The following is a 13,385-nucleotide window of genomic DNA, read 5'->3' as shown; positions in this document are numbered from 1 at the left end:
CATCAGTCTTTTTTGGCCATACAATTCACATATTTCATGTCTTTTTCACACAATATACAGTCAGTGAACACATTTCCACAATGCTTACATTTTCTTAACAGACAAGCTATACCTCCCAACAAAATGATGGATTGTTTGTGTTGTATTTACGAATGTTAACACACAACATCCCACAATAGCAAAAACAATTATCCAAACCTTAGATACAGTATAAAAACATCTGCTTCTGCAATGATATTAGTTCAAAAACAACATATCTCAGCTGAAAAAAAAAGACAATTGAAAAATGGACACAGAGCTGATTTATGTTGGGTAAAGTGGGCCAACCACAGCTGATTCCAGTCTAGCTTAGACTAAGTGGCAGGGATTATTTCCTTCAATTACTATAAAAGAAGGACTTTGAGGAGTGATGTTTTTGGAAACAGAAAAATACAAACACTGTAATGTTTGGACGAGGAAGAGCAAGGGGCCCAGGGAGATTCGAGCAGGCCCAGTGAGAGATGGAGGGAGAGGTGCAGAAGCAGTGAGAGATGCAGAAGGAGGTGCAGGTGCAGTGAGAGGAGCAGGGCTGGTGATAAGAGCAGGCCCAAGGAGAGGGCAAGGTAGAGGTGTAAGAATGCGTGGTGGTGGCATTCCAAGGGCTGCAAGAACAGTAGTCAGTGATGAACTTCGTACCACTATCATTGACCATGTAATCAACCACGGTCTTTCACTAAGAGAGGCTGGTGAAAGAGTGCAACCCAAGTTGAGGTGGTCAACGGTTGCCTCCATTATACGCATCTTTCAACAAACCAATATTTAGTTCACTGTAAGCATTACTGTAAAACGTTTTCTGTACTATTACTGTATACTGTGTTTCTACTGTACTTCCTTTAGTAAACAGTAAGAAAAAAAAAACTAATATGCTTTTTACTGAAATGTGTTTGAATGTGAACATTATTGTATATGTGGACATACAGTTCCCAACCAAGAAATTGAGTGTAAAAGGTGGATTGCATGTTTTGCATGCAAATACCTGAAACATAAGTCTATGCAGTTTTTATAATGTCAACAATAGCCAGTATTTTGAAACCTGGTGTACTTTGAATGACCGCATGTACCTTGTGAAGTGAAAACAAGTGTTATTCTTTGACAGAATCATTTCATTTTGAGTCAGATTTCCAGTGTTTTGGTAAAGTCAGTGTATGCAGAGAATCAACTGTTCTGTCTTGAAATGGCGAGTTAGTATATATTTAACAACATTTGTTTTTGAGAAGAAAATTATCCATTTGGCCAATTGTGTTTTGTAGGTGTCAGTCTGTGTTAAGAGTTTAGAAAAAGTATCCGAAGTATGGGTAAGCGCTTCTTAGCGATTGAAAAAAACTGTAATAAGAGTCAATTGTCAGGGTTAATAGATGTTCGGGATCAGGAGAAAGTACTGGCTAAATGTTCCTTGTCATGACTACAAGGAGAGCGCAAACTATGAACTCTCTAGTCTGAGAGATGTCATGTGTTGGGAGCTGTGAATCTCTTTCTCTGAGACTGTTGTAACGTCATTACTGCCTGACTGTCACTATCTATGTTTACATTCTTGTGCCCTATAAAAGATGGTCCTCCGGCCTTCAGAGCGGAGAGAGACATGATTGAGACCTAAGACTGGGGTTGTGTTGTCATTTATTGTCAGAGGTCTGGTTTTCCCTCCAAATCTGCAGATTGATAATACTTATTAAAATCCAGAACTCAACTGAACTTAGTCACTCCGTTTATGAAGAGACGGACAAAACACTTTCTTCATCGCTGATTATTGTGAAATACTCCAAAATGGTGTTACATTAATATTCACTAAACTTGTCAGTTTGTTTGGAGTACAGGCATCAAATTCTAAATTTGACATTCACAAATCACAATTAAATTGGTCAGTGTAAACATTTAATATGTTTTATTTTTACATTTGTTAGTCAAAGTTTCAAGAGACCTGATAACAATTTTTTGTTTTTCTTGCATTTTAGAAAACATCAAAACCAGAAGCCCAAGTCAAACATTGGACTTATAAACTTACCATTAACAAGGTTTCCCATTAACAATAACAGTTGGAAATGTCAGCAAAGAAAGTTATTGCTTCCAAAATTGTTTGAATTGCACCTACTGAAGGCAGTATTGTCACGGAAATATATTAATCATGAAATGAAATTCAACTGTAAGAAAAACACATTTGATAAAAAAAGAAATAAAAGGAAAGGGTTTAACAATGCTCAATTTTGAAACTAAAATACATCTAAATTAGGAATAGGCATTGGACTATTATTCGACTATTTCACCATTAAAATAGTATCCAAAAAAACGTTAGGATATCCGGATAGTTAGTATTTTTTATGCTGCTGCGGTTCGGTTATGCAATTAGCCTGACATGACGCAAAGAATAGGGTACAGTAAACACATGAACCACTACAGATCTGGTATAAGTAGATGAAATAAGGGTTCAATAAAGAAAACAGATGCAAGTTGCATTTATTGAACATGATGAAAAGACAATGAACTTGAAAGGATGCTGCGTCTTCAGACAAAGGTTTTTAACTGAGTGCAATAACGCTAATCTTATTACCGTGTTAAATAAAAAGTACAAACATACATTGGATGAACTTAAACACATTAGGTTTAATATTGGTAAAAAAACTAAAGACACATGGAGAAATGTTTCATAAGCTATTAACTTGAAAATAAATAAACAATTGGAACTGGATACGGCGCACAACCACACACGTAGCCGAGTACGGAGGTGATTTTGGATTAGGCTGGCAGTTGACAAGACTTGATGCTGGACCTGAGGTTGCTGGTACAGGGAGGTACTGCTTAGCCAGGACTTTTTGTACTTGTCCTGCTTGATTTTCCACCACTCCAGTGGGTTGGTCTAGGCCTTTGCTTTTTTAATAGTCCTCTCCAAAAAGTGTGTTACGGGGTGCAGCGATGTCGGTGCGGGAGTGCGTCAGTATTATTGGTGTGGCTGGTGCTGACTCTGCTACACATTTCTGACAGCTTCTCCGTGATCTACAGGTGGAGAGGCTGTTCCAGTGCTGTGTACAACAGTGATGTGGTGAAAATGATTCACCAACCTTCCACTTGCACCCACCACCCAACTGGCCACTTTAAAGCCATCATTGATGGCTAGCTGGAGGGTATGGGCAAAGCAAGGCACAGACTCCCACTATAAAAAGCCCTGGTTGTCCAGCACCATGGTATTGCCGTTGTTGTGTCCCACTCCTCGGTGGGGAAGTTGGGAATTTATGTTTACTACTTTTGTGTGCCTTTCATCGGAGCTGTGCATCATTTTCACAGCGCTCCTAATGTCTGGGGAGATATAATGACAGGTGATAGTTGTGTTATGACTCAGTTGTCAGAGCAGTCCACCACACATCTGTTGTATTAGCAACATTCTGTGACTTCAAGCTCTGCTTTCTGATTTCGCACTTATACTCTGAGGTGCAAAAGGGTAAAAGTGTGTTCATTTTCTTGGCTTGGATCCTAGATTTCCCTAATTTTGCATGGGAGTTCGCACTGACCATGATCTCACCACTTACACCTGCAAAGGCATACAGTGGCATGCAAAAGTTTGGAGGAATTTTGCCCATTCTTCCTTGCAAAAGGCAAGGATTCTGTTAGATTCTTGGTCCATCATACACTGCTCTTTTGATTTTCGATGATGTTTAGGTTGAGGGACTGTGAGGGCCATGTAAAAACCTTCAATTTGAGGTAGTCCATTGTGGATTTTGAGGTGTATTTAGGATCATTATCCTGTGGTATGAGCCATCCTTTTTTCCATCTTCAGCTTTTTTATAGACAGTGGGATGTTTGCTTCCTGAATTTGCTGGAATTTAATATATTTGTATACATTTTGACTTAATTCTTTCCTCTACCAGTGAATGTTCCTTTCGTTTCAGATTAGCTGAAATGCTGCAGTTTTGAGGCCTATCAGATGACATGATCTGAAACGCTGAAGTTTTGAAGCCTATCAGATGACATGATCTAAAACAGCAAAATAGTAGTTGAGGCCTATCAGATACATGATCTATAGTGCAGGGATGTGCTTACATAAATGGGTATATACACTATGTATCAAAACTATGTATATAATCGAAATATATATGACATATATTACAGCCAGTTTTATGTATAAAGCTATGTATAAAAATGCTAGTAAAATGATGTATAAAAATGCCAACTACATAATTATATTACACAGTCCAGTGAAGCAGTCATGTAAGGGTATTTCAAGTTTTTATTGTCAGGTGCACAGAACAACAGAAGGTCAGACTGGGTAATGAAATTCTTGGGACAATGCAAGCAACCTAGCATAACTTATGAGTACTAAGAACATAGATGTAATCTATGGTAAGCTCAAATAAAATATAATAAAATAAAATATAATAATGAACATCCTAATATACAAAAAAAAGTATGCAATATACAATATACTAGACCTCTAATACACATAATGACCGGGCCACTTTGCCTCCGGCCTCGTGGCTACGGCCGAACACCACCCTTGGGAATATCCCTTACCTACCTCACTCGCACTAGTACTATATTGCTTAAATATCAAGTATGCCTCTTTATCTATGGGACTGACTATGAAACAGTCAGTATTGCTCTTAGTTGTGTGATCTGGTTCGAGAAGAATTGTAAAGGGTATCATTATTTGGAACATTTTCGTTTCCCTCCTCTCGTTGGCGTCTTTGCCACTCTGACATTCTCTTCCCTTTTAGAGTTATATGCCCCATTGGAGGAACTCATTCCTCCAATCTAACATACCGTATTTTTAGAAAACAAGCCGCATTTTCTATAACCTGCACCCCATCAGAATCGGAGCTTTGTGTTTGTAAATCGGATTTTAACCTGCACTGAAATAATTGCTGCACTTGAAGCAATGCACGAGTAGGTTATTATCTTACAGCATGCCGTAACACACTTTGGTTGTGGATAGTATGTCCATGTGTGACAAAATCCATTGTTATGTCTACAAAATTATTTTAGATATAGTGTAAGTTTAGCTAGCTTGCAAATCCTGAGGATCGCCTACGGAAGTTTAATTAGCCAATGTCGTTAGCGATGCTATCTAACGTTGGTTTGCTAGCTGTATATAACATTTCACTGGGTCTTGCAGCTGTTTGATTTACTGAAATAATTATTACATTTTATGTTCTTCTAGCCATTTGCCTATGTAGGAGCCAGGAATAACTTCTTTGTATTATTGTTTATTATTGTGCGGTTGCAGTGTGATGGAGTCAAGTGGGTATGGGCGGTGACACTCAATTAGTGTTAAAGCTCCTGTACATCTGTGCACTTGGGGGCTTGTATGGTGGAAGAGGGGGTGAATGGGGCCTTACTTTTTGTTTACCGCAAACATTTTTTGATCACAACATTTTTTCAGATAGCTGTAATTACTTTTGACTATGATTTCTGAACATTCAAAAACTTAAATACTTTTCAGCAATAAAAGCGAAATTTCTTGGATCTCTGCGAATCTTTTCTTTTTAATAGCGCGTCCGCCTACAAAGCAACCCAACCTCGGCCTCTCAGCAACTTTTAGTTTGTCCCATGTAGTAGCTACAGCCTACTTTAGCAAGTCACTGTATTTCCAAGCCCTGATAGTGTAACTGAGACGACACAGTAAACAATTCCTCTTTCAATAAGCCCCCGTTCCAGTGTTGAGCATTAAATTAGCTACATGGTCTGTAGAGATCTTGGGACAAAGCCACTTTTTTGTTCTAAAACCGGGCTATAAGCCGCTTCGAAATATAAGCCGTACAACCACAAGAAAACTGTAAAATCGGGGGAACAATCAGTGGTTTTACTTCCGAAAAATACGGTATATATATATGTGTGTGATATCCTGAAAATCCAAAACAAATATATGGTCTTCAGGGGCCCGTTCTCCGTACGTCGCTTATTACATCCGAGATCAAATGTCACATCCAAGAAGACATCATCTTACTAATCATGATCTGGCTAATTTGGGTCTTTGAACACCCATGTTGTTTGTAATTAGTATAGCTGGATTGAGTTATGCATTGATCTAAATATATATATATTAAATATATGTATATATATGCATCGATAGTAGAAACCTTGATCAGCAGCGCTGGTATTGGCTGCTCACATAAGTCTATGGCTGCTCACCGTGGCCAAAATGAGCGCCCTGTTTTTTCAGCGCAAAAGCTTGCTCGAAGGTTAGTCCGAATTTGAAGATTTAATCAGAACGCCAGGGAACACCTCAAAGTCTGAAAAATCCAAGAAAGAAGGCTGGCTAAAAGAAGCAGATCAAATTAAATGTAGAGTAGTGACCAGGGCCGGACTGGCCATCGGGGATACCGGGAGAATCCCCGGTGGGCCGACGGGGTTGGGATGGTCCAAAACACCGGCCCACTTCCATTACCAACCGGCCCTCTGACATCGCCAGCATCTCATATTATTTCACATGTCACAGCTTGAATACGTAAAAATAGTTATTAGACCTTCTGTAGTCTTGATTCACTGACTGATATTTATACTGCTCCTTGCGATCTGTATTTACACTCATGGCGCAGATTTTTCGAAGATTTTCTGACCTGTTTTCTGAAATGTGTTCTTACGGACTTAACGTTAAACGGAAGTTTAACGTAAGAAATTCAACATATATGATGTAATTTCTTTGTAATCATCCAAAATAATGCTAAGTGTATATGGGTATTTTTCCAAGTAGGCCAATGACTGGTCGATACGTGCGATCGATGCATTGAGTGGACAACGTGTTTTGAGTGGGCCGCGCACCGTTTACTGATACCCCTTTTCCACCAACGCATTTTGGGAGCCGGTTCGGAGCCGGTGCCTAATCGCGAACCAGTTCTTCCTCTTTCGACAGACTGGGAACCGGAAAAGTGGTTCGCAACGAGCACCACTTCGGAGCTGGTCTAGTTTACGAACGAACAAAGAACCGCTTGGGGCGGGGTTACCGTGACCAACACAACGCTTTGGCCGCCATTGCAAAGTTTTTACAATTCATATTTCAGCTAAACGGTACTTGTAAATCAGAATCTGAATGAAAATGTATTGAGAAGTGGGCAGTGTAGTTGCTGAAAATGTGCTTATTTTATTGATGAAACTGCTCATTTGTAAATTTGCTCCGACTTTTATTATTCTCGCTTGTAATGTGAACATTCGGGATGCGTGCGCAATGTGGCTGCAGAAAACCGGCAAAAGATATAATTTTTAATGGCAAAAGGACCACACGGATAATACAAATAGTTAAATTTAAAAATACCAAAAAGGTCGAGGAGGACAGCCTTTAAAAGAGAAAGCGATTACCCATTGATCTGTCGCATCAGAATTTTGATTTGGGTCACGAAAGTCTTGAAATTTGAGTGAGAATGTTGCCCTGACAGTTGTGTGACGTAGGGTGATAATTGGTCTATACAAATGGCGAGTTGAACAAACACGTCGGATGCGCCATGTTTGGATGCCGATATAGGTTCGCAACAAAAGCAACGAAACGTCCGCCATTGTTGATGTTGTGTTTGGCGCTACCGCGCTAGCGTTGCTTGGGAATATGAGACGTATACAGTGACGTAATGACGTGGCTCTGTGGTGGCTCTCGCCCGTGGAAAAGCAAACCGGTTCTTAGTAAGCTCCGTTCTTGAACCAGCTCCGAACTGGCTCTAGCACCAGCTCCGAACTAGCTCCCGGTTAACTTTGGTGGAAAGGGGGTATGAGTGGGCCGGTCTGACAGTAAAACTCCCGGGCCACTTTTTCCCCCCAGTCCGTCCCTGGTAGTGACCACGCGTTTTATGGCTTTATAAGCAATAAAGCTAGGCCTATGTTTTTTTTTCTTTTTAATACTTTAATATTTTCATTTATCATCTTTAAATCATATGATGTGGTTTCAACAAATGTTTTATGTAAATGACACCCTCACAAAAAAACGATGCTATCCGCTCTAAAAGTATAGGCTAGCATATCGCGCTGTGCTTAAGGAGCCTATCTATCACGAAATGAGCAATTAATTTGGTTTCATGTTAAATTCTGCTAATTATTCTTGCACTTTCTCCAACAGGTTCCTGTAGTAAAAACGGAAAAAGAAATATATGTGACAGACTTCCTGTATCACCTTTGCTTGTAAAGCCTCAATCTAATCGTGTTTACATAAAACAGGGTTTTTTGCGGACCTGTTGCTATGACAGCAAGTCCAGGATTAGCTTCGAAGAACCGAACAATCGAAGATAATGACAAATCGTCAACAATCAAATTCAGCTAACTGAGTTAGCGACGTACGGAGAACGGGCCCCTGGGGCGCACTGGTGGCTTACCGGATAAGTGAGAGTATCATTGAGGCTAAGGCCAAATCCCAATACTCCCCCTTACCCCTTCCCCTTAGTTTTGCGCGTTCCCGTGAGAGCTAGTGGTGTCCCAATACTCTTTTTGAGCTAGGGGTAGGGCTAAGACTAAGGGGTATACACCCCTTAAAACCAAGTAAGATCGGGAGCTTACTTGAAACCTAGGGCTATGTGAATACTGCGCGACCGGCAACAATGGCGGCCAGATCATCCAGAAAGTCCGATAAATGTAATATTTTCGGCTTAATTAATTGATAAGAAAATTATGAAAGTCTTGTTTTGTGTTATTCTCAGTCCTGAACATATATATTTGTAACCATTGAAATGTTTTCTAAAAATCGCTAGTTTGGTACGCTAATGTTACAGTGCTGAATTGCACAACAGGCCCGCATTTCTCTGACTAGCATGTTTACAGTTTTAAGTAGTGCTGTCAAACGATTAAAATATTTAATCGCGATTAATCGCATTAATGTCATAGTTAACTCGCGATTAATTAATGTCCCTTGATTTCTTTTTGTCCCATTCTTTTTTCAATTTTAAAGCTCTTATCAACATGGAAAAGTGGTTCAGATTGCTTCGTGCAAATATTTTTTTATTGAAAACAACATTGCAATCGCCTGGCTTTGACGAGGGGGCGGAGAATTCGCATGAATCGCATCAGCTGTGTGCTTGGCCATCAAGTGGTATTTCAGACTGGACGTGCTGCGATGATAACTCAGTTTACAACAACAAAACACACAGATCACTTTGGTCTTGTCAATGGAACCATTTGGCAACTTTTTAAAAGTAAACTTTCCATTCAGAATCTTATTGGCATCCATTTCGGCGTCTCGCGCTCGCCATCCACTCAAAACGTAACGTTAGCCTACTACTCTTTAGCCGGCTCGCAAGCCAAACAAGTGTGTGTGTGGCGTGCCTGTTGTTTTATTTCCGGTCTAGCTAGATCCGGTGTGGTGTTGTAGTCTTTCTAACGTCGGTAATTGTTGCAACAGCATGTGAAAAAAACTACAAAGTTTGCTAGGCCAAAAAGAGCGTTAATCGCGCGATAAAAAAATTGACACCGTTAATAACGCGTTAAACTGACAGCACTAGTTTTAAGTAAACTCCATTAGCAGCGAATTTAGTTTAATATCAGTGCATAACACTACTTGCTTTGGAGATATTGATACGTGCTAGATGACGTACCTGTAACCAAGTGGCGTCCCATTTCTTAGGGATATGTAGCCCTTACCCCTCAGTTTCGAGGGCCATGGGCTAGGGGTAAACTAAGGGGAAGGGGTAAGGGGGAGTATTGGGATTCAGCCTAAATCCTTGTTACAGTGGCCTGGGTTGGAATCCAGAGCATGCCCTTAGTTGCATTGTTATCCCTTCTCTATGCCCCCCAAAATCTATTTTACACTATTACACTAAATATATTTATCATCTTCAGAAGCTTATCTTAACTCAATTACTGGATATTGATCTTCTAGGAAATGTAAATTACATAAAATATATTGTGCGTAGATGTACCAGTTACAAGAAGTTTGGTTAACTTTTTTGGTGGTGAGGATGAATGGAGAACCATGGCTCACTTTGTGGTTGCCAACTTTCTCTTCCCCTCTGTCTGAAGTTATTGAACTTGTAAATTGTTTTGTGGTTGCTCATGTGCAATAGTATATGAATTGCTTTTGAGTGTTTCATTCATTGTCACTTATCAGTTGCATTGATCCAGTATAAAAAACAAAAATGTGTAGGTAACCCCTTGAATGGATCATGAGTCTGAGTCTTTTGTTCCCTTGTGGTGTACGTTCATAAATGAGTATTAATGATCTGAACTTTTGTTAATTGATTTTACAGGTCAGTCTACTGTAGTTGTGTGTACCAGGATAATTAAATGTCAGTAATAATCCTGGTACAATGATCTGTCTCAAACACATTGTAATGAACAAAATGACTCAAAAAATGCTTTGTTCATTTTACAAGTTTCTAAAATGATCCAATCTTCCCATATTTACTTTGATTGCTCAAGTGTTTAAGACCCCAGACGAACAGCACTGATAAACATCCAATGAGATTTTACACACAGCAATCTGTGGGGCACAAGTGTTATTAGTGTCTCCAGGCGGATTTCCATCGCACCTAAACAAGCGATGTGATGTCTCTGATTCCAGAACGCTAGTATGCTATCTCAAATCACAAACACAAAGCAGCATAACAACGGTATTGAGATATGCATGAAAGGATCTACAAACAGAGAAACAGAACAGGAAACACAAGGGAAATGACCGAAGGCATGGCCAGACGGTGACACTCATTCACAAATTGGTCTGGTGACCATGGAATGCCTCTTGTCCATTCAAATTACAGTCAGAACTGTTGACTACATTTTGATAGAGAATACTGTGTTTGCATTTAAAATAATAAATTAGATTGGTTGGAGGGTTTTTGACATAAGACATAGATTTTTTTTTAAAATCATGCATTTTGCCATGTAGGAAAGCTGATGTCAAGACATTTCGGTCAGGTGATTCAAAGATTAATGCCACCGTGGAGAACCTATACAACGCCAGAGTCAACATCAGTGAAGCCGGTGTCACAAAGAAGATAGAAGATGCCCTCCTCAGCTGTCAAAACGGGAGCTGTATTGACAATGTGTTGGTAAATGCCATTTACACAGGTATGTAAATGTCATTTACACAGGTATAGCGGTCTTTTACATGTGCACTGATATTCTGTGACACTACAGATTAACAAGGACACATTTTCAATGGATTCTACTTCTGAAACCATCACATATATAGAACGGTTTTCAGGACTGTAATTTTATTTTACATACATTTACATGTTGATGTCATGAATACATTAGAAGGGTAATGAAGGTAAATGAATGCCAAATTATGATGTTTCTCCTTTATTCACAGGCAGTAACCTTTGTTCCCTGAAGGTGTGCCACATGGAATCAACATTGTGTAAGGCAGCTGATGGGGTCTTCGAGTGTCAATGCAATACGGGTTACATAAACACCGGACATAGCAACAGAATATGCACAGGTGAGGGTCAATGAAAAATATCAGTTTGGTTGTTTAAAATGTTACTTTGAAGACCAAAGATTATCCTGTCAAGTATTTATTTTATGTGCAACTAATGACATAAAAATAATGAAAGATAATTACATGATTCTATATGCCGCAAAAATAATTAAAGAGTCCTTTGCCGTTAAATCTCCACCATCATCACTTGTAGAGTTTGTCGAGGGGGAGTAGTTAAATTACTTTAAATATCCTGTAAAGTCATTGCCAAATAGTTGACAAATTTATTTGAAAACCCACTCAAGGGCAGGTCCGATTCTATCCTACTTTAGTTGGGGGCAAATAGTTTAAAGCTCCAATTTGGTGCAGTCTGAGAGAAACATTGAGTACAATTTCATAGATTTTTGTATGGTTAGTTTCCCAGCCCAGGCATTGGGGATAACAGGGCTGGGGCAAGTCGTGTGCTTAACCACCTGCGAGTGCAACATTGGTGAGAGTGCCCGCGGACTTGAAATACCTCAACCAGTATCATCAGACTCACTGGTGATACTACTTTTTGGCGTCGGAAGACAAATCAAAAACCTATGCATGGCTGAAACCAGCGAGGTGAACACAGACACGAGTGCTGCAGCAGCTATGTGCCCCAATTCACACAGGAAGCGTCTAAATGGCGCATAACAGCCGCGACACGACTGTCGGAGCTGAATAAAAGTGAAAGTAACTGACATGCCTGGCTTCAATTCGCTTTTTGGAACATGCCCCCGGTCACATCAAAGCTTTGCCGGATAAAGGGGGGGCAGGGGAACGCTTCGCCCCCCCAGGTTTCTGCCTTGCTGCCCCCCCCCCCAGCTCCTTCTGACTTCAGACAAAAATGTTCAAAAATCAGCAAGAGTTGTCTGGGGAGGAATTGAATACAGCTCCAAGTCGGACATTTCCTGCATACTCCTGGTGGTTAGCTGTGTTTACATCAGTCAGCGTGGCCGATCAATTGCTGTTTGCTTGCCTCATTTTTGCCTGACAAGCTGGACGCGATAAAAAATACTTTTATTTGCATGAAATCGAGCACATAACTTGCTAGTACCGCTGTGTCTGATCTGGTTATGTGGTTATGTTTTATGTTAAACTCTCTCTCCAATCTGCAGATTGATAATAGGCCTGCGGAAAATCGCTAAAAATTAGGCTACACGTGTTAATGAAGACAGACTAAAACATACAATTTGTACAACAATATTATTGCAGTCTGTAAATAACATCTACTGTAATTTTCGGACTATAAGGCGCACCTAAATATAAGCCGCAGCAGGTAAATTGAATGATGTGTACATACATAAGCCGCACTGGACTATAAGCCGCAGGTGTTTTAGGCCCCGTCCACACTAGCCCGGGTAAATACAAACACGCATATTCGAATTGAAAACTAGCGTTTTCATATCGTTTTCCAAATGTTTGCCGTCCACACTAACACGGGTACATGACAATCGTTGTCATGGTTACGCCAATCCTGCCCCTCCTACGGTGTTCATTTTAGGACATCCTCAGATCTCAGACTCAAGAGTCAGACTCAAACGAAAAGGCGTCAAGTCTCAGACCAAAAGTCGTCAGACTCAGGCGAAACGGCTTCAGTCTCCGAAAACCTCTGTCATTCTCAGACAAAACGCTCTCAAACTAAAAGGCGTAATTCTCAGACAAAACGCTCTCAAACCAAACGCCATCATTGTCAGACAAAACTTTCTCAAACCAAACGCCATCATTCTCAGACAAAACGCTCTCAATCCAAACGCCGTCATTCTCAGACAAAACGCTTTCCAACCAAACACCATCATTCTCAGACAAAACGCTTTCAAACCAAACGCCATCATTCTCAGACAAAAGCCGCAGGGTCGAAAAATTTGAAAAAAGGCGCGGCTTATGGTCCGAGAATTACGGTATATGTTTTTAAATATTTAATAAAATTGCACTATTCGGTTCAGATTTGAGCATTAACGGGAACTTAAAGATGCTGTAAAGTGGAATTGAAAATGTGTTTAAAGTTCAT

At 40.0% G+C, this 13,385-nt stretch overlaps 1 protein-coding gene across 1 annotated transcript in view; it reads left to right on the top strand.

The window, feature by feature from the left end:
• Nucleotides 1-13,385, top strand: part of LOC124475653 (protein HEG homolog 1-like) — a 59,485-nt gene that overhangs the window by 28,492 nt on the left and 17,608 nt on the right. The window contains exons 12-13 of the mRNA XM_047032427.1: nucleotides 10,817-10,998; nucleotides 11,243-11,371. Coding sequence (XP_046888383.1) covers nucleotides 10,817-10,998; nucleotides 11,243-11,371 — 311 coding nt within the window. The remainder of the gene's footprint in view (nucleotides 1-10,816; nucleotides 10,999-11,242; nucleotides 11,372-13,385) is intronic.

This window comes from Hypomesus transpacificus, chromosome 13 (assembly GCF_021917145.1).
Source record: "Hypomesus transpacificus isolate Combined female chromosome 13, fHypTra1, whole genome shotgun sequence".
In the NCBI taxonomy this organism is placed as follows: Eukaryota; Metazoa; Chordata; class Actinopteri; order Osmeriformes; family Osmeridae; genus Hypomesus; species Hypomesus transpacificus.
The sequence above is the reverse complement of the archived record's forward strand: the minus strand, read 5'-3'. Positions and strand labels throughout refer to the sequence as shown.